Source organism: Capra hircus, chromosome 14, assembly GCF_001704415.2.
Source record: "Capra hircus breed San Clemente chromosome 14, ASM170441v1, whole genome shotgun sequence".
Taxonomy (NCBI): Eukaryota; Metazoa; Chordata; class Mammalia; order Artiodactyla; family Bovidae; genus Capra; species Capra hircus.
Window position 1 is genome coordinate 17,638,129 of NC_030821.1, and position 22,835 is coordinate 17,660,963.

Below are 22,835 nucleotides of genomic sequence, written 5' to 3' on the forward strand. Positions count from 1 at the left end.
ACACAGTACAAACCTCTGTTCGCATTTTAGTCTGTAGCCTCAGTCATTTTTTCATTGATTACTTTGTTTGCTTAATAATAATATGTCTTATACTTTACATACTCTATTTCTAGGTCATTTGGGCTCTTTAAAAAATAACTATCTTCCTAGTATATTACCTACTAAAGTATGACTGGTGAAAATATGTTAGAGGAATGGGGTGTTGACTTTACATGTATGAAATGCAACTGTGAAAAAAACACCCTCCTGTGAGGAGTTAGCACGTGGATAGAAAGATTGCCTCTTCTAAGCATAAATTACCTAGTCAGAAACCAGGAAATCTCAGAAAACAGAGCTATTGGTAATGAAATTGATGGAAAAACAAAGAACTGTTTTATTATTAGTATCAAGTTAGACATCATTTCTTGATTCTAATAATGAAAGAATACATTTTCATCAGTTGAACAGGTTAAGTCCTTTGAATCTGAAACATTCATAAAAATCTAGCACTGCAGAAATGTGGAATCTTTAGGGAATGGAAATTTATGCAGTCAAATTTAGGCAATTTTTCACCAGGCTTTTGATATTGTAATCACAGGTCTTTTGTCCTCACCTGGGATTTTTTCATCTTGCCTAATATTTCATAATTGATCTTGCTTTAAATTGCTTGACATAAATTTTTCAGGTAGAAATTGATAATAGTGAAATTAAATTTAAAGAGCTGGTTTAAAAGTCAACATAATAAAACACCAACATTAAGACATTTTTCAAAAAGGACAGTAAATAAATTTCATTCAGTTTCTTGAAGGAAAACATCAGTGCTTTGATAATATTGAACATTTTATGTAGAGATAAAACTGCTATAATTAGATCCAATATATTCTGTCATGAGAGATCTAAAACTGAGTGAAAACCTGACACTTTCATGATTAGAATTTGTCTTATCTTAAATAATATTTATGGTTTGAGATGGATATGCATCAGACCATTGTACATTACTAGAAGAAAGTTCATAAAAATAAGTCCCATGAAGCTTAATCTAAAAAAAGAAAGGTATCCTGCCCATAATTGTCAAAACATGCAACAGTGTAGGACACTTAGTGGTATCACTGCTGCTGCTGCTTCTAAGTCGCTTCAGTCGTGTCCGACTCTGTGCAACCCCGTGGACAGCAGCCCACCAGGCTCCCCCATCCTTGGGATTCTCCAGGCAAGAACACTGGAGTGGGTTGCCAGTTCCTTCTCCAATGCATGAAAGTGAGAAGTGAAAGTGAAGTCGCTCAGTCGTGTCCGACTCCTAGCGACCCCATGGACTGCAGCCCACCAGGCTCCTCTGTCCATGGGATTTTCCAGGCAAGAGTACTGGAGTAGGGTGCCATTGCCTTCTCCGAGTGGCATCACTATGTGTATGTAAACAGAAGCACTGTTTATTAGAGAATTTCAAGTCAGGAGACCCTGTTTAAGTCCTGGCTCCATCCCCAACTAGCTCTTTCGCCCCAAGAACCTGATTTCTGAGCTGAAGGCTTAGGAAGGGGTAGGAGCTAACCAGTCTGAAGGGTGGCAGGTAGCCTTCAGTACATAGGACTGGAGGAAAAATATTCAGTATCTTAAACCTTGGTCTGTGTATCCCATACAGGCATATATTCTTTAATTCAGTCCCCATGTATTTGTAATACTTATTTTCTACTGTCTTTTATTAATGGTTTGCTTGGTCATATGAAAATGAATATTGGGTAATGGTTAGTCTTAGTTTCCACAAACTAAGTACTGACCTTTATGAGACTTCTTCTATTTGTGGTGCACTGGACTGAAACAGCAGATACAGTCTTTAAGGCCTGACCTGGAGGGTACCTGGTGGCTCAGATGGTAAAGAATCTTCCTGCTATGCAGGGTTCGATCCCTGGGTTGGGAAGATCCCCTGGAGGAGGGCATGGAAACCCACTCCAGTATTCTTGCCTGTAAAATCCTATGGACAGAGGAGCCTGGCAGACTGTAGTCCTTGCAGTCACAAAGAGTCGGACACAACTGAGTGAGTAAAACTTTCACTTTCAGGATAGCCATTTTAGCTATTTATTCTGAATCTCATCATGTATATGTTTGTCCATCCCCATTACCCACTGCTGAAGTTTAAATAAACCCCTTTTACCAGTTAGGTCCTGACAAGAAATAGCCAGCACACTCAAACAGATTACCTGAGGAGAGTTTAATGTAAAGACTGTTTCCAAAGTGCTGGCAAGGTTAAGGGATAGGACAGTACCCTGAGGCTAGAAACCATGAGGAACCATCCCATTCTTAGTCCTGGAAGAGCCAGATGATACAGCCATTACTGAAACTAACCCAGAACATGTGATTGTAGCTGTTTTTGCAGCAGCAGTATGAGGAAGTGTGACTTAAGAAGGAGCCAGGGGAATGGAGGCTGTCCCCCTAGTCTCTTCCCATCTTCTGATCTCCTGTGGGCACCTTCCATTGGCTGAACCAAAAGACACGCTGAGAACACAGTGGCTCATTGATACAGTCAGGGGCAGAAAATAGGACAGGGAAGGGTAGAAAGTGGATCTCAAGGGCAAACATGATGGCTAGCGAGCACATGCTGTATTTGGAATTTATGGTTTCTTACCCAGTGATGGACCTGGGAGGAAAGATGAGAAATGAACTAGTGGACCCAGGTCTCAGGCTTTGGGCTATTCTGCTAGGTTCCCTGAGTTTGGTATCAACCAGATGTCTTCGGATGGACCAAACCAACTCTCTGCTTGGTTTCACCCCTACTTTTCACCCCACATGGCTAACTCTGGAAGTATATGACTATATAAAGTCACAAGTTTCAGGCAATTGTTGTGTTACACACAATAACTGTGAAGATCTTGGTATATATATCCAGTTAATTTTATAACAAGGTGTTTGATGATAATGCTAAACTCTGTACCAAACCACCTACCTGCCTCCAGGAAACCTGTGTGGAGGTCAAGAAGCAACAGTTAGATCTGAATATGGAACAACAGACTGGTTCAAAATTGGGAAAGGAGTGCGTCAAGGCTGTATATTGTCACCTTGCTTATTTAACTTATATGCAGAGAACATTATGTGAAATACCAGCCTGGAATCAGTCACAAGCTGGAATCAAGATTGCTGGAAGAAATATCAGTAACCTCAGATATGCAGATGATACCACCATTATGGCAGAAAACAAAGAGAACTAAAGAGCCCCTTGATGAAGATGAAAGAGGAGAGTGAAAAAGCTGGCTTAAAACTCAACATTCAGAAAACTAAGATCATGGCATCCAGTCCCATCACTTCATGGCATATAGATGGGTAAACAATGGAAATAGTGAAAGACTTTATTTTCTTGGGCTCCAAAATCACTGCAGATGGTGACTGCAGCCATGAAATTACAAGACACTTGCTCCTTGGAAGAAAAGCTATGCCAGACCTAAACAGCATATTAAAAAGCAGAGATATTATTCTGCTGACAGAGGTCCCTCCAGTCAGAGCTTTGATTTTCCCAGTAGTCATGTAGGGATGTGAGAATTGGACCATAAAGAGGGCTGAGCACCAAAGAATTGATGCTTTCAAACTATGGTGCTGGAGAAGACTCTTGAGAGTCCCTTGGACAGCAAGGAGATCAAAGCAGTCAATCCTAAAGGAAATCAACCTTAAATATTTATTGGAAGGACTGATGCTGAAGTGGAAGCTCCGATACTTTGGCCACCTGATACAAAGAGCCAACTTATTGGAAAAGACCCTGATGCTAGGGCAAGATAGAAGGCAGGAGGAGAAGGGGACGACAGAGAAGATGATTGGATGGCATCACTGACTCAATGGATATGAGTTTGAGCAAGCTCTGGGAGATGGTGAAGGACAGGGAAGCCTGGCATGCTACAGTCCATGGGGTCGCAAAGAGTCAGACACAACTGAGTGACTGAACAACAGCAAAAACTCTGTTCACCTGTGCCAAGTCTTTGGTGTTTTTTCCCATATTACATGGTCACTTTCTCACAGTGTTAAAACATGTGAGAGTAGATTACTGACAAGAACTTTGTCCCCACCCCAAAAATGCAGGTTCATAGAGGAATCCCCCCCCAAAAAATGCAAGTTCGTAGAGGAAGGCATCCTGGAAAGAGAAGTGGCTTAAGGAGTGTGTGATTCTGTCTTCATGCAATGAACATCAAAACTCTGTTGAGTTTTTAGAGTACAAATAATAATAATATTTTTCTCCCACTCCCTGAAGATCTTGTAAAAGAAGTCACTGTCAGCTCGTACTCAGTGTACTTTAGGACAGTGGTCCATAACTTTGTGTGTGTGTGTGTGTGTGAGAGAGAGAGAGAGAGAGATGCTCTTCATTTCCCCAGCCTTCTTTCTTGTATGTAAAGGTAGTCCAGGAGTCAGAGAAAGAGCGTTGTGATGGCAGAGTCCCTGGATCATTTCCTTTCTTCTCACTGTTTGACTTTCTACCAGAAGATCACTGTGGCCACTAGATAACCATTCCCCTCCATTTGGCTACGTAGAGCTGTACTTTTAGATGTACCTAAATTTGCTGGGTGGAGAAGGAAATGGCAACCCACTCCGGTATTCTTGCCTGGAGAATCCTATGGACAGAGGAGCCTGGCAGGCTACAGCCCATAGGGCTGCAAAGAGTCAGTCACAACTGAGTGTCTGGGCATAAATTTCCTGGGTACCATTTTTTTTAACCTTTTGACTTTAATAAACCATTCAGACAATAATCTTGGTTGGAACTGCTTTGCTGCTTATTTTTTCTCCCACAATGATGTAATCCAGGATATCCAGAAAGTTCTTTCCTAGGGCTAAATGTGAGGTTTTGTCTTCTGCCCCTTGCGTGAGGAATGCTTGTATTCTTCCCCAATTATCTTTTTGAATTCTTTTACTGTTTTCTTTTAGTTGGTAATGAAACTCAATATAACAACTCCTTACCCCTCTGTCAGGGAGTTGCACTTTGCCAGGCAGTCCTTCCCATCTTTTTAAAACTGCATATGTAGTTTTAATCCATTAGTGGGTCATGGAATCTACATAGCAGGTTGCAGGTGAAATTTTTTAACCAATTCTTAAAAATTGAAGTATAGTTAATTCATAGTGTTGTATCAGTTTCACATGTACAGCCAAATGCTTGAGATATATTCTTTTTCAGATTCTTTTCCGTCATAGTTGGTAACAAGCTATTGATTAGTTCTCTGTGCTGTAAAGTAGGTCCTTGTTTATCTATTTTATATATAGTAGTTTGTATCAGCTAATCCCAAACTCCTAAAATTTATCCCTTTCTCATGACATTCCCCCCACTATCTCCTTCAGTAACCCTAAGTTTGTTTTCTATTTCTGTGAGTCTATTTCTGTTTTGTAAGTTAAATTCATTTGTATCACTTTTTTAGATTCCACATATAAGCAATATCATACAGTATTTATCTGACTTCTTTCACTTAATATGATAATCTCTAGCTCCATCCATGTCATATAGAATCTCAGTTTGGGAAGATGAAAAAGTTCTGAAGATAGATGCTGTTGATAATTGCACAGCAATGTGAACATACTTAATGCCACTGAACTGTAAACTGTTAGATGGTTAAAACAGTGAAATTCACATTATGTACGTTTTACCACAACTTTAAAAAATCAGAGAGTATCATATTTTGAGTAATCCCCCCTCCCATTTTATGTGTGTACTAGGTTACAGCAGAAGTGTATTTTTTATTTTGGGTCTGAATTAAGACATTCTCCCCCCAAAAGACAGTTCTAGAGAGAACACGCTGTAGCAGGCACCCACACTGTCCCATCTTCTCTCATCCATTCAGTGCTCTCCCAGAGTGGACAGGGCAGTGTTTTTGCAGTAGGCAAGAGAGAGTTTAGGTGAACCAGTGTTGAGAAATAGTGCTGCACTGGGACGAATGACAGCATGATGAGTTCTCTCGAGAAGGGGTAGGCTACCCACTCCAGTATTCTTGGGCTTCCCTCATGGCTCAGCTGTAGAGAGTCCGCCTGCAATGCGGGAGACCTGGGTTCAGTCCCTGGGTTGGTAAGATCCCCTGGAGAGAGGAACCCACTCCAGTATTCTGGCCTGGAGAGTTCCATGGACTATATCATCCATGGGGGTCACAAAGAGTTGGACAGGACTGAGTGACTTTCACTTTCACTTGGGAACTGAGGGTAATCACCAGCAATTAACATTAAACTAAGGAGCCAATATGGTACCCTGTTTGCCAATCAGGAAAAGAGGGATAGGCTTTTTTTTTTTTTTTCCTATTATGGAGTGATAGACCTTATGCCAAGCAGTTCGTATGTAGTACTTCCTTTGATACTCAAAAGCAAGTCCAATTACTATACTCACTTTATAGATAAGAAAACTGAGATTCAGCAAGGTGAAATTATTTGCCCACGATTACAATATAAGTGGTGGGGCTTCCCTGGTGACTCAGATGGTAAAGAATCTGCCTGCAATGTGGGAGACCCAGGTTCAATCCCTGGGTTGGGAAGATCCCCTGGAGAAAGGAGTGACAACCCACTCCAGTATTCTTGCCTGGAGAATTAGATGGACAGAAGAGCCTGGTGAGCTACAGCCCATGGGATCACAAAGAGTCCTGCATGACTGAGCAACTAACACTTTCACTTTCACAATATAGGTGGTAGCAGTTCAAGCATTTTCATCTAGGTTTTCTTACATCAGTCATTCTCTGCTTAATCTCTATGCTGTATTATAAAACTCTTATTACCACAGAGGGATCCAGAAAAAAGCTCAAGGCTTTTCCAGTCAAGTCAGATTGTTGTTGGATACCTGCAGAGCTATTGTTGGATACCTAGAGTGACATACAGGAGTGAATTTTTAAGGATTATGCTTGGGTCCCTGCAGTACCTATGGATCAATCAAGATCCAGACTTACTAAAACATAAAACACTCCTTGTTTAAAGGAATTGATTCCCATCTATGGATCACCTAGTACAGCCTATAAGTTTCTTTGGCTATAATGAAGGTATGGATATGTAAAACTCCTGCCATACTTTCTACTTTTTAGAATATTTCCTTTGTTTTAAAAATTAGAATTTCTGTTAGGAACTAACTGATTATTTGAACTATTGAATCTTAAGTTCTATGTATTACCATTTGAGAAGTTTTGCTCCTTAGAGCCGTTTTTGTTTTTCTATTTCTGATTATTACATATCTCATAAGTTACGTTTTTCCTTTTGATATCTGGATCAGATCAAACTCCATCATACTTAATTAAGCAAATGAAGCTGCTATAAATGTCCCCAGCACCATCACTGTTCTCATCTTTGACTGTTTAGCTTTATTATACATAGATATTTTTAATGCTTATAAAAAAGGTAACCATACAGATGCTACTTTTATAGTGTATGTGCGTTCATGTGTGCTAAGTCGCTTCAGTCATGTCTGATTCTGTGTGACCCTATGGACTGCAGCCCACCAGGCTCCTCTGTCCATGGGGATTCTCCAGGCAAGAATACTGGAGTGGGTTGCCATTTCCTTCTCCAAGGGATCTTCCTGACCCTGGATTTCTAGGGGATCTGCCTGACCCTGACCCAGGATCAAGCCCGCATCTCTTATGTCTCTTGCATTGGTAGGCATGTTGTTTACCACTAGCACCACCTGGGAAGCCCTTTATAGTGTATTCAGTTCAGTTCAGTTCAGTTGCTCAGTCGTGTCCGACTCTTTGCGACCCCATGAATCACAGCACGCCAGGCCTCCCTGTCCATCACCAACTCCCAGACTTCACTCAAACTCATGTGCATCGAGTCGGTGATGCCATCCAGCCATCTCATCCTCTGTCATCCCCTTCTCCTCCTGCCCCCAATCCCCGCCAGCATCAGAGTCTTTTCCAATGAGTCAACTCTTTGCATGAGGTGGCCAAAGTACTGGAGTTTCAGCTTCAGTATCAGTCCTTCCAATGAACACCCAGGACTGATCTCCTTCAGAATGGACTGGTTGGATCTCCTTGCAGTCCAAGGGACTCTCAAGAGTCTTCTCCAACACCACAGTTCAAAAACATCAATTCTTCAGTGCTCAGCTTTCTTCACAGTCCAACTCTCACATCCATACATGACCACTGGAAAAACCATAGCCTTGACTAGACGGACCTTTGTTGGCAAAGTAATGTCTCTGCTTTTGAATATGCTATCTAGGTTGGTCATAACTTTCCATCCAAGGAGTAAGTGTCTTTTAATTTCATGGCTGCAGTAACCATGTGCAGTGATTTTGGAGCCAAAAAAAAAAAAAAGTCTGACACTGTTTCCACTGTTTCCCCATCTATTTCCCATGAAGTGATGGGACCAGATGCCATGATCTTAATTTTCTGATTAGTGATGATCAGATTAAGGTGAACATCAAAAAACTTCAAATTTATTGATTCAAAACATAAAGCATATTCATATTACATGTGCCATATTAATTTTATGTTTAAGACATTTTAATTTTATTATAACTCAAGTTTTTAAATATAGATTAGTAACATTTTAGAAGGATTTGAAGATTGAAAGAGTACTGATTGTTTGAATATATATGTTAGGAGTTGCTATAAGACCTAAAAATATTGTTTTAACCATTGATTTGTACATTTAATTTAGGAAAAGTAAAAAGTCAATCAACTTGTTATAAATAAAGATTGTGATACCTTAGCAACTTTTTCAACTTATTACAGTATTTGCTACTCTCAGGAGAGAGAAAAGTAAATTTTGGAAAATATCAAGAGTGTCAAAAATGGCAGTTGGCAAAAAGAATTCTTCAGATAAACACCTCAAATTGTGTGCTTACAGTTTTAGAACTAATCTCAAAGTACTCTCACCTGGATTTTTAATAATATTTTGACTAACACTATACCCTATTTTTAACAACTTATTAAGGGAGAGAGTTCATATGGGTAAAATACATGTATTAATACAACTAATACAGTTTGGCCTTTTTGAATAAATATAAATGTTAATTTTACCTTACCAGTGAGATCTTTTTACCTGTGATTTTTTTTTCAGTGAAGTGGTTGATTTACAGTGTTATGTCAGTTTCTGGTATATAGGAAAGTGAGTCAGTTACATATGTATAATGTATATTATATATATGTTTTCATATTCTTTTCTGTTATAGGTTATTACAAGATATTGAATATAGTTCCCTGTGCTATATACAGTGAGGCCTTATTGTTTATTTTAAATGAGATCTTCATTTATAACTCCATAAATCAATTCCTAGAAAGCTGTTTGGATTAGTATGCCCATTTATAGAAGTGTTAAGAGTATACCTAGCTGCATTTTCATGCATAACATTTCATCAGAAACATATTGGCCCAGAGCTGTGTTTTCTTTGTATACAATGGAATTTTGCATACAGAGTCATAGCATTGCAGTAAATACCACCACACTGTAAACTCCTTGAAGTTAAACACTCACTAAACCTAGCTTTCTTTTCACCAGCATTTTCCCCATTTCTTTCAAAACCCAGCTGAAGATTCACACTCTTGAGAACCCCATGTGATCCACCCCACGCCGTTCTGAGTTCCTCTTAGGTCTCTGCTCTGGCCACACTTCCAACTTTCCTAGTCCTCGGTGGTTGTTCCATCTTATACTGTTTGTAAATGTCTACATATTTTATACCACCAATTAGACTGTGACTTCATTGAAAATCTAGGATTTATTTCTTTAGTTTTTCCTGTCATAGCTCTCCTGAGGAAACTATAAGCCAGTGCTTCTTCTCTAAGCTCCTCATGGATGTGGGAGCCAGGCTCCACCACAGCTATAAGCAAATTTCAGATTTGGCAAGAAAAGTGTGGAAGACGGTGAGGGGGACTGGAGCTGCATCTGTGAGCCACAGTTGCCAGAATGCACCCTGGCATCTCCCAGTCCCCAGCTTGTTTCTACGAGCAAACTGATGCGAGGTAACGAGGCTGCGTATTTCCCATGCATACCAGCAGCCACTTTAAAAAAATGTATTCCCTCCTACAGATGCCTTCACTCTTTATTTTAATCAAATTTTTCTGGTATAAAATGTGTTAGGGGGATGGACAAATAAAGAGAGGACCCAATATATATATTGAGTATATGTGTACTCAGTATTCATGCAGTATAATTGTCCAGGAGACCTTGGTTCTTCTGAACATAGTCATAACTTTTATGGCACCTAGTACAGTATTCAGTGGATATTCAGTAAATAGTATTGACTAACTTATATGGGAATATGGATATGGACAATCTGGAGAAGTAAAACAGAAGATTTATGATGCTGAAAACATTTGGTCTTTTGAACAGCAGAGGCATACTCTGTATTGTGTTGGTCTTTAATATGAGAACAAGTTGTCTGTAAGTCATGTGAAATGTGGATGGAAGAAAATTGGGTTGGCGGTCAATATGGTCTGAGGTTTCAGGAATCTTATGCAACTTTTCTGCTAATAGCTCATAGAGAATAATCAACAAGAACTTAATTTTTAAAAGAAACTCATTTATGTGAACAAATATGGAAGATTTGATAATATACTGACTATAGGATTATGGGAGCTAGTTTTCAAAACCTTTATAGAAAGATGTTTCATTTATATGATGTTGGAAATTTTAGGTTACTAAACTTTTATTAATTATTTCCCACAGCTCTGCAAGTGAATCTGGTTCTCAAAGCACTTGTGACCAACTTGTAACTCCAACAGCCCTGGCTGCCTGTACCAGAGTTGACTCCTGTTTTACCCCATGGTTTGTCCCGTCTCTTTGCGTTTCCTTCCAGTTTGCTTACCTGGAGTTCCATCTCTGTCATCACCTTGATCAGCTTGGCACAGGTACTCTTTATTTTAGCATCAGAATAACATCCACTTAATAGTTACTGTTTTGTCCCTGCACAAAACTCCTTCCCAAATGACCACCACTCACATGGGGAAAGAGGACATTTTTAGAAGCAGCATTTATTTCCTTCGACAATGAGCACCAGCAAAGTTATTCTGAAGTATTTTTATTTCATATAATTGTCCCCCTTATGTTTGAACCATCTCATTTACTTATTATATAGGTTACCAGTTATATTGAATTACCATGATTTAGTACATTTCCTAATGAGAATTTTCAAGGAAGTTACAAAAATTGCAGGTTTTTACTATTACTCCAATTATGAATTTTTTGAAAGAAGTACATCTGTTTTTGTTTTATATTCTGAGCCATTACATTAATGGCAAATAGTTTCCAAAAGTACTTGATATTGCTTTATCTCGGTAAGTATAAATACCTTCCACCAAAAATGGACAAATTCTCTAATATTTTAAAAGACTAGCATTTTTATAAGTTTATAAGGTAGAAGAGTAAGTTTTTCCACATACCAAAAGTTACCTTTTACAAATTTGCTCATGTTCATGAATAATTATTCCTAAAAGTCTGTACCAAATCTTTTCTCCTTAATACATTTTGATTCTGGTATTAGGTTTTCAACCTACATGTAATGGAAAAAGGAAAAAAAATCAGATTAAAACTAAACACAGCTGCTGTTAAGCATCTTGCCTTTTCAGCAAAAATGGAGCTTAACCTGTATTTTCTAATTCGGGGTCATGTTTTTGGTTTTCAGATTTGGTGGGTAGATACAGAGCACTTCTGTGAAACACGCCTTAAATATTTACCTCCTCTTCATTTTATTTTTATCTGCAACAGTAACCTTTGGAAAAAGACCTGCTGTTTGAACAAAACAGTTTTTTGTCAGTTTTGTTTGTTACTTTATTTTTGTTGGTTTGTTTTTCCTTTTTTTTTAATTTATTTTTTTTGTTTTGTCTTTTTGAACAAAAGTGTTGTTTACAAATACCAAATGGTAATTCAAATGTTATATTATCTTCAAAAGAATGTTTGAATTTATTAACCAGCAACTATTACATTCAATAACCAAGAAGTGAGTAACATAAATGTCATCTCTATATTTCCATAACGTGTTGGCTCATCTCAACTGCTGTATTTCTTGTTTGTTTTTCTCAACAGCTCCACCAAAATACCTACAGCCATTTATTTCTGATAAAAATGTGCCATCTGAACTAGAATACATGGTTATTTCCTTCAAAGAACCACACATGTATCTTCGACAGTGGAACAATAGTTCTGTCTGTCAGGAGATCCAGTTCTCAGCTCAAGCAGACTGTAAACTTCTAGAGTGCAGAAATGTGACAATGCAAAGCTTGGTGAAACCCTTCAGCATCTTTGGACAGACTGCAATTTCCAGCAATGCAGTAGAAAAGCTGATTGATTGCTCCATCATCATTGACTCAATATTTGTAAACTTTGGGCAACATGTAGTTCATTCTCTCAACACTGCAGTACAAGCTTGGCAACAGGTATGCACATTCTAGAACAGTTTACAGTTTGTCCGTGTGTGATCTTTTACTAGACACTCTGTGTTATCACTTCTAATAATAAATTAAGCACAAACAAAAATGTGAGAGAATGAAGAATCTGACGGGCATCATTATATTTGGGGCCTCTTCTGTTTTGGCAAAGCGATGCATGTTATTTTTAAAACCTTTGGAGAATATGGGTTCTCTACACATGCATCAGAGATCATGCCCACATTTTTGTGACTAATGTACCACATCTGTGTGGAAAGTAACATATTCCCAGAAATTTTTTCCAAGTATTATGGCTTTAGTTTGCCAAAGCTTCAACTTGGTATGTATCAAATTGTCTAAGCAGCCATTGCAGAAATGAAGAACCTGTGTGAGTCTTTCTGATAAAAGCATTTCATCTTTCAAAGCAAAAAGGCAGTGAGAGGAAATATGTGAGCACGATATAATCTTAGCTTTTCTCCCATTATTCTGCCATTTTGATTCACTAAAAAAAGCACTCAGTATTAGATTTTTTAACCAGCTAAAGACTATTGATGAGTAATGTTTTACTTTTATCTTTTGTTTAGAAATTAGCTGTATTAGAAAAGAAATAGAATATAAGTCTGTTTTGAATGACCTTTAAAATGGGGAACCTGCCTGTGTTTACTATCATAAATATAATTTCACAAAATATTTGGATCATAATATGCTCAGTGATTTAATAACATTATTTCTGCTTCCCTTACTGATTTTCAGTATAACATTGCATTTTCATAAAGCCTGTGTTGTTATTTAAGCTGAGACGTTTCCCCACATTTTCTATGTTACATGCATTTGTGCAGACTAACTCCCCAAGAGAAATGGTCCTTCACTCCACCCTGACCTCGTGTAGGGATGGGACAGTGGAATTGGGGGGAGGCTGTGTTCTCTAATTTAAGAATTTTTATGGGAATGAACTCTTTTCTTTATATGCATGAAAACCTATACAAGACTAAGGAATTAATTACCTAACATGGCACTACAATAGCAAAGGGAAAGAAGATAACACATCTGTTTCATATTTTAAAATTCTTTTTTAAGGGCATTCCATGGTTTTCTTGTTGCAGAGGACATGCGTAAAATAAGAGCTAGTGTGATCTAAATCTTTGCAGCTGGTTCGAATAGCGATGTGAAAAAAACCTCCGTGGCTCCAATTTCTGTTTTTTGTCATATTTTGAACAATGCATTTAATAAAAAACAAACCTAGAGAATACAAGAGAGTCATTGATAGAGCATTTAAACCCAGGATATTTTTGTCTTAGTATCAGTACCATTATAAAAGGACTCATGTGTAGCAACTACTGCAAAATGGCCCTCAGAAATATCAGTTTCCTCCCAGGGTAAAAATATTCTCTTAGACACAGCTATACATATAAATAAAACATGGTGCATAAATATTTAAATGTTTTAAACCACATCAGAGTGTGAATGACTGACTGGCTAACACAGTGCCTTGAAGGAATATTCTGAGTTTTTTTAAAAAATGGAATTGTATATTTGATTAAGCAGAGCCATATGTCACGTAGCATATTGCTGACAGGTACATTCTATGAATAGTTGGTTCTGATTTATACAGAGATTTGGCAGTGTTAACATGAGCCACAAGAGGATATACTTCTGTAATTGTTGCTGTAATTTTCTTGTTTCCTCCCATGTCAAGGGTACTTGCCACCAAGTTTTAATGTGGTAGGCATCTAGCCCTGTGTATTCTAAAGTAAATACAAAAATGCACTACTTTGAAATTATAGGACATTTGACATTGAAATGATCTTATAGAGGGGTTATTAAGTTCATTGTTGCTAAGATGTTCTGAATGTGGTTTATCCCCTTTAGAAGGGAAGCTTAGCTTCCCAAGCTTGGATTTTATTGTGTATATAATGCTCATATACAGTGTAATTATTACCAATGAGAAATGTGAATTTAATAAGCAGGATATGTTATTTGAGTTCTCCACATACTTTATCAGATTTGTATCGGAGACAAGTCATTTGTATCCAGTGTGGATGAACCAGACAGTTGAAGCATGAAACAATTTGACCTTTCACCTTTAGGTCACAAGTTCAAGATTAACAGAAGCCTTCATCAGTGTCTGATTTCTCTGGCTGTAGATTTTTTTTCTCTCTTTTGTGAATGATTAATGTTTTGTGAAACCAGATTAAGGACCCAAAATGCCACTTGCAGTTTGCTTTATATTTCTATGTCACATTCCCACATTTGGACCAAATAGCATTATAAAGGAGATTTTTATTTAAACGTTAAGATAATGCTCATGTGTCTTATCTTAGACCATAAGGATATCCCTCTTTAAATGCCTAACACTCCCGCACAAATCTTAAATGTAAATAAGCCATCTTTTAATTACAAAAGTGTTCTGAGGTTTTGCTTTTATATGATGTCATATACAATATGTACCAATTTTTTATAATACACTAGAATTTAAGCATTGTAAGAAATGCTTAAACTTATTACAGTTATAATGAACCCCACAGATGAAGGAGCACTAGAGAAACAGTTCCCTCAGGACTTTGAATATTCTTTAGAAAAATGTAAACAACCCTCTTGTATTCTTTCATTTACATTTTTCCCCAAAACCTTCATCATTTATTAAAGGTCAGTTTTTAGAGATGAGGAAAGTGATATGACTATTTTTTTCCTACTCAGTCACCATCTGGTAACTTAACCTTTGTCTAACCAGCAAATTGATCCCAATTCATTAAGAAAATTGAATTTCAGTCTCAGGTTGACTATCTTAAGTGGGACATTGGAATCATATCCCTTTCTTCATGTTTGTTCTCTTGGACCTAAAGGAGAAAAATGTTTACAAGGAGAGCAGTTTATGTTGATTATATAATGCTAAATGGAAAAATCTCATCAAACTAATTATACACTGTGACTCCAGTTTAATGAAAGGTTTACAAACCTTTAAATATATAAGATATATAAGATAGGATTGGTCTGTTTTACATATAACCATTTCCTTAGCATCCTCTTAGCAACCCTTTTCTGAGGAATAGGAATCCAGCTGGTCTTTTGATTCTTGAGTTTCATTAGTAAAGCTGTATATTTTCACTATTTAAAAAAGATACATAAGATAGGATTGGATAGGATAGATCAGAATGGGAACAAGCAGGATACCAGAAGTGAAAAATTGCTGGAAAAAAATTCTCCAGAATGTTAATAGCAGTTATCTCTGAGTGTAAAATTAGAGATTTTTTCATAAAAAGAAAATCAGTGCTTCCAGTATTTTCTTTCTACTGGAACCTGTGTTACATTTATAATATTAAATTTGCTCACTTATTTGTTTCATGAGTATTTGTTGAGTACTTACGTGTCATGCATGATACTGAGAACAGGAGATGAAGTTGTAAATAACACCAAACTGGATCCTGCCCTTATGCAGCATAGAGTCTAATGATGGAGACAACAGTGACCTAAAATCATGCAAGTAATTACTCAGTCCTGGGGCTCAGATGGTAAAGAATCTGCCTGCAATGCTGGAGACTTGCATTCAATACCTGGATCAGGAAGATCCCCTGGAGGAAGACATGGCAACCCACTCCAGTATTCTTGCCTGGAGAATCCCAAGGACTGAGGAGACTGGCAGGCTACAGTCCTTAGGGTCACAAAGAGTCAGACACAACTGAACGACTGAGCATAGCACAGGGATCAGTATGGTTAAGGCAAAATACAGTATTGTGTAAGCATAAAATAGGTGGACCTGGGACTTCCTTGGTGGTCCAGTGGCTAAGGCTCCATGCTCCCAATGCAGGGGGCCCAGGGTTCGATCCCTGCTCAGGGAAATAGAGCCCACATGCTGCAACTAAGACCCTGCCCAGTCAAATAAATAAATAAAAATAAATATTATTAAAAAAAAAAAAATAGGTGGACCTAAGGTGATCTTGGAAGATCTCAGGAGGCTGCTTACTCTGAGAGCGTGACCTGAAGACAGGAACCTGAAAACTGAGTCGGGACAAATTAATTGAGCAAGGAGGAATAAAGGTCCAACCAAAAGAATGGCACTGAAACAGGAAGGAGTTTGACATGTTGGATGAATTGAGAGGTGGCCTGTGGTGTTGGAGGAGCTGAAAGGGGCTGGTGGAGCTGGGGTCTAGAGGAGAGTGGTTCAAGATGCGGCGGGGGCCAGACCAGGCAGAATGCCTGAAACCCGCCGGCAGTCCAGTTTTGAAATCACAGCTCATGATTAAAAGCCACAGCAAAAAGGAGTATGGGTAGACAGCAGGTAATTATTGGTTATAACTGCTTCAGTCTCACTTACCCAGAGACTCTTTATGATTAGTGTGGTTGTCAGGCAAGGTTCCACTCCATGAGAACAGAGAGGGTTGGTGAGAATAAGCAGATGATAGAGTGAGCACTTAGAAGTGCCTCAAGGATGTCTCTAGAAGAAGGCAATATTTCAAGGCCTCTTCACTCACTGCAGCTGTGGAGCTCTGTCTGCGCACTTGGGGGACCTTCTGGTTGATTAGGAGGTGCTTGTACCGCCAGGATAACTGTTCTCACAAGGTTCTAGATCAGGTCTTGGTCCAGGCTGGATTCCAGTACATTCGTCCATAAACTCCTAGGCTTCAGGCCACATAGTCACTTAAATCTCCATGCTCAAGATGATATAGCCCTTTTTACTCTCCCTCCCCTTAGTAAAATGGCAAATGATGGAGTGTGGCTTTATTACATTACTTAGAGCCACAACCGGGAAATAGAAGCCAACTGGAGAAATCGGCTCAAGGATCAAACCCGGGTCTCCTGCATTGCAGGAAGATTCTTTACCATCTGAGCCACAGGGAAGCCCTTATCAGTGACATATTACCTCCCATTATCTGAAAAATCATTGGCTAATTAAGATTTTTTTTCTTGCATTCTCAAGTTAGCCATTTATTTAGCTATTCTGTTTGCCAAAGGTATGTTGATTGTTTTTAAGCCATAACCTAGTCAGGGTGATAAAAAGAATAAACACAGAAATGCTCTGTGACTCAGCCAGTGCTTTGATGTAACAGCAACCAGTGGAGAAGAAGGTATCCACATATTAGGAGCATATTACTAATTTGCTGAGCCTCAGTAGATTAATGAAAGACATTTGCTGATTGATTATTAGCTGAAATAGACACCAGCAAGTGGTTTTCAACTAACATTTTCTCTTGAAAACTGCAGCTTGGCTTACACAGACTCTGAAGTTGATCTGTTTTGTGTGTTCAGCCTGTTAACAATAGAGGGAAAGTTACGGTTTTATTTACATCTCTCCCTGAGCAGATTTACACAGACACACACACACAGAGACACACACACAGACACAGGCCACCCTCCCCCTTAAGGGAACTGGGGATGTATTACCTAAATGATCCTTGCTTTCTGTAGGGTACAAACTGTGGCTTTGGTAATTGGTCTTGATTGTCAAGTTTAGAAGGCCGGGAACATGGTAATTCTAGCCTCTGGTACTATGCTCAAAAACGTGCACTACCCAGTACAGCATTCTTTGTAGCATGTTAATCCATTTTAAAACATTAAACGTTAGAGGGATCTCATTGTTCTTTTTCCTCTTCTGTGTATATGATTTATTTTGCAGGAATATAAATCAAAACATATTCTTGGAACATTTAAGATCTCTTTAAGGTATTTTTTGGTGCTTCTCCTGGAAGTATAGAATACTTTGTATACCAGAGCTAATGACAACAGATCTTTTAGTATTTCTGTGTTGTAACAATCGCCACTGGGCAGACAGCTGCCAAACATCTTGCAATTAATCTGATGCACGTTGGCTTTCGTATTCTTTTTCTTTCAGAACAAATGCCCTGAGGTAGAAGAGTTGGTCTTCAGCCATTTTGTGATCTGTAATGACACACAGGAGACACTGCGGTTTGGCCAGGTGGATACTGATGAAAATATCCTGCTGGCCAGTCTCTGCAGTCACCAGTACAGCTGGCGCTCTCACAAATCCCCACAGGTACTTGAGAAACAGCTTTACAAACACAGCAATTGTTAAGGTTGGGGATGCCTTTCTTCTGCATTTATATGCCTGTGTCCAGTTATTTCCCTTTTTAAGTCTCCCAAGGGGCCACATAGTATATATAGCTCCATCTGACGGAAACCCAGAAATGTTTAGAGATGGGAGCGCAGCGTACCCGTGCTCCTCTTGGAGTGGACATTCTCGTGTTCACGTGGGCACCATGGAGGGTAGTGTGGTGACAATGATGTTGAACTCCAGAGCCAGGTATGGAGACTTGGCTCCTGGCTCTGGATTACCTCTCTTTGCTTTCGTGCTTCAGTTTTCTTATATGTAAATTGGGGCTAATAATAGTACCTGATTCATAGGATTGTGAGGTCTGAATAAGTGAATACATAAAAGGTACTAAAAGAGTGCTTGATATACTGTAAACATTGTATATTGGGAGTTATTTTCCATTTGTGTATTTGGATTCTTACTCTGTGTATAGTTCCTGCCAGTCATGTATAGGCACTGGAGATTCAAAGGTAAAAAAGTCCTCACCCTCCAAAGACAGCTCACAGTCGGCGACAGAGTGACTGCAGTGACAGACTGTACCCAAGGGAGCACTGAGAAAAGATACACCAAAGGATGTCTATTTTCCAAGGAGTGTAATTCCATTTTCCTGTCGCTTTAGATGGGAATAATTAGAGGGATGTGCCCTGCAGGGATAACTGAGGACGAATTAAATACAAAGATGTGGTCTTAAATGAGTAAAAGAAATCCTAGGAAGTACTCTCAAGAATAATGTATTTCTAAAACCCTGGGTAATAAGGAAACTACTGTCTGCTTATGATTAAAAGAAAGTCATTAGATTACAGAACAAGTTTTCCCATCTGGTCTATAGGCCAGCTTTAGGATATGTTATATCTTCAGGCTCCCTCTTGCTGTTTTTTTTCCAGTAGCTAGATTCTGATTTCTTTCTTGCTTTTTTTTTTTTATCATATTGCCACACTATTATTATCAAATTTGGCAAAGCAGATACAGTGAAATTCTTCTTAAGTCTATGTATTTAATTCTGGTTAATCTAACAGGATGGTAAAACACCATATATCCTTTTTTAATAAGAGTTCTTTCAGAAATGTGTATGGTATGATATTGCACTTGTATTTTTAGAATGAATGGCATGCCCTTATTTTTCTAATTCTCCTTTTGAGAAATGTGCATGTTAGAGAGTTTTTTAAGTTGTTTGGTTGTTTGCTCCTTGTAATATCATTAAAGCACACTTGGTCAGTTGTTTCATTTAAAAATTAAGTAGTTATTTTTCTCCTGTTAATTGCAAAAGTAAGAATATAGACCAGATATATAAACCAAAAGAGAGAGAGAGAAGACAACATGTAATTCCAACCACCCAGAGACAATCCATGTTAAGACCTTCAAAAGACTTCGATGACCATTGCATTCCCAGAAATGAACTGGTAGTGACAGGAAAGAAACCTCTGAGAAGGTGTGTTAATGTGTGGTCATACATTGTACCTGTAGCCACTTTACCCATTCATACATGCAAGCTGCAGGCCTCAGCCAATAGAAAGCAAAGCAGAGAAAGCTCATTTTCCTTCAAAGTCATTTCAAGCTGCATAGACTATCATGACCCTCCCTGACTGAAGATTCTCTGGATGCTGGAGCCAGGATGGGAAGGATGATGCTAAGAACAGTGGGCTCAGGGGTGTGGAGTAACAGGTGTCTTCGTGTTGTAGATGTACAGTTTCTGAATGGAAAGGACATGAACAGGAAAAAGAATGGCCGACCACTGCCATACTATACCTTTCATATATAAACTCTTCTGTACTTTTTCAAGGTCTTTTTGTATTTATTACTAGTCTTATTTTCATAGTATCCCTGTGTGATTTGTATTTTTGTTATGCACATTTTATAGATAAGGAGACAGAAATGTTAAGCTAAGATAGTGGTAGAGTTGGGACTGAATCCCATGTCTTTTCATTTTCAATATACTATTATTTCCACAACATTGTTAAACTCTCCTAGGTTTTGGCAGCAGGATTTGTCTGCTAGAAGAGCCAAACTGTGAGGTTTTAAGAGAAGGGCTGAGAAATCACTGCTATAATACTCCACATTTAAAGTTAGAGTAACATGGCATTCTTAGTACAATATGAACCCTTGCAGAGCTTTAAGAACAAAAAAAAAAACAATAAGAACCTTTTAGTGTCAAACTGGAAACATAAGACAGGTATCTATTAAACTTTTTTCTCTTTTTAATTTGTAACTGCATCTTCTGGATACAAACGTTAAGATGAGCTATAGTCATCATAATCTTTAGACTAAAACTTAGATCGTATTCATAAAAGGTGTCCCTTTAGTACAGCTACGTATGCTGAAGGAAGTGTGTTTTAGGACCCTTTGAAGCCAGCTAGGTCTTAATGGGCCCAGGGGTCTTCATGGAATTCCTTACGTCCGTAGTTACAGATTCTGCTGTGTTCTAATGAGAGGTTACATCTGAGGATCAGAAAAACTAGCCACTTAGCTTCAGACTGCACCTGGAGGTAGTCACAGACACAGGAGTAAGCAAACTGTTCCCTTTCTCCAGACTCCAAGTCATATCCTGCGCTGCCCAGCAGGCTTGGTTTTAGGAACATTTGTGTCTGAATGTTTATGCTACCTTGGGTGTTAGTCAATTCATAGTCTCAGGGAGGATTTCTAAAGTTCAGAGAATTTAACTCCACTAAACAATGTAGCTTATATTGCAGAGATCAAGAAAGTAGCAATGACACCTGGAAAGGTTTCAAAGAGGTCAGCATGTCTTAGAACCACACAGGAGGTTGCTAACAACAGTAAGTCCCAAAAGGATAAGGGAAAACATGGACACAACCAACTCCAGAAATCCAAAGCTGAAAAACCTTTTTAAAGTTGAAAAGTTGTAAACTCTCCCTATAGTTTCTAACACACACTCTGAGGCAGAATCACTTGAAAATGTTGGCTATCCTACAACATTTGCTTGCCTAAACAAACAAAGAAAGAACAAAACAATTTCCTAGGGGATAACTGAATATATTCTGCTGCACAGCCATATATGCCACCTCAAAGAGCCCTTAAATATCCCACTCCAGGAGACTTTACTTCAGTTGGACAAGAACAGTAACCAGCAAAGGAATGGTCTACAGAGAAGTGCTTCACAGTATATGGAATTGAATCTAAGGACTGCATGTGTGAGTTTATGGAATCTTTCCCCAGAATATGGACAGTCTGTGCAGCTCAGAGTCAAGAGGAGCTCTGTTTAATTTAACCAAACTGGATATAGTGACACGTCCATCATAGTAGGATTTTTGTGTAGGCTGTTCAAGTTAACTTCCTGTTCTGGTTAAGAGAGAGCACTGTTGGCTAATTAAACTGCTTGAAACAAGTATGCCTCTAACTTTATGTAAAGAATTACATTTGCTTTACCCTTGAAACACGCACAATTTATAGATTGTGCTTTCTTTTTTTTTTTTTTTAAAGGTTTGCAGAATTCCAACTACCAATAACGTAATTTGGTAACCAAACCATCAGTCAAGGTGAAAATCGGCTTCAGACAGAGCTGTAGAAAATAAAAGATTGCTCCAAATGGATGTAATAGGAAGTTTTATCAGCTTGTGAAAATGGCAGATAGTTAAAAATGAGAAAGGCAACAAGAGTCAGTTTGGAAGAGTGGCAGAGCATCTGGGAAATAGTCATCAAAGTAAACAGATTTAGGAAAGAAAACATAAATCAGGCATTAATTTCAGGCAGAGTTTGGCAGACTTTTTTGAGTAGGGCCTGACAGTGACTGTTTTAGGCTTTCAGGGCCTTAGAGCCTCCCTCATAGCCATTTAGCTTTGCACAAAAGCAGCCATAACAAATGAGTTTGACTGTGTGCCAATAAAACTTTATTTATAGAAAAGAAAATTTGAATTCCAATAATTTGCACACATCACAAAGTAGTATTTTTCTTTTTTTTTCAATTATCTGAAAATGTTAAAGACACTCCTAACTCACTGGCTTTATAGAAATAGGCAGCGCACCAAATGACCCAGAGGTCGTACCTAATTTGTCAACCCCTGCTTTCAGATCCCTCAGTTGACAAAATTCAGTAGACTAAAGATTTGACAGAAAATTGTCTTTGCTCTGCTCTAAATGATATTCCCATCACTTGGGAACTTGGTGACATGTTTCAGAAATTATGAAATGACAGGTAATGTATTAAATCGAACACATAAATCAACCTGTGCTTACCACATAACAGTGTTGTTATTGTTGAGTCCCTAAGTTGTGTCCAGCTCTGAGACCCCGTAGACTGCAGCATACCACATAATAGTAAAATATTTGTATTGTTCTTGTTCTCGCCCATATAGACAGAAAGCTCTGCTGTTCTTTCTTCAGATGTGAAAATATTAAAAAGTGAGATCTGATAATTTTTCCTCTTGTCTAAAGAAAAAGTAATGGGTTTTTGAGTGTCTAGCTATCTTATGGTAATTCCAGTCAGTTGTCAGTTTTATTAGATTGTAATTTCTTATTCAGTTACCACTCTCTCCATATCCCTTTATATAATGTATCTGTACACATATATCTAAAGA

General features: G+C 38.4%; 1 protein-coding gene across 6 annotated transcripts in view; it reads left to right on the forward strand.

Moving 5' to 3' along the window:
• VPS13B (vacuolar protein sorting 13 homolog B) overlaps positions 1-22,835 on the forward strand; it is a 786,697-nt gene that overhangs the window by 673,797 nt on the left and 90,065 nt on the right. For all 6 annotated transcript variants that reach the window (XM_018058289.1, XM_018058286.1, XM_018058288.1 and 3 more), the window contains 3 exons: positions 10,564-10,745; positions 11,920-12,269; positions 18,088-18,249. In XM_018058289.1, coding sequence (XP_017913778.1) covers positions 10,564-10,745; positions 11,920-12,269; positions 18,088-18,249 — 694 coding nt within the window. The remainder of the gene's footprint in view (positions 1-10,563; positions 10,746-11,919; positions 12,270-18,087; positions 18,250-22,835) is intronic.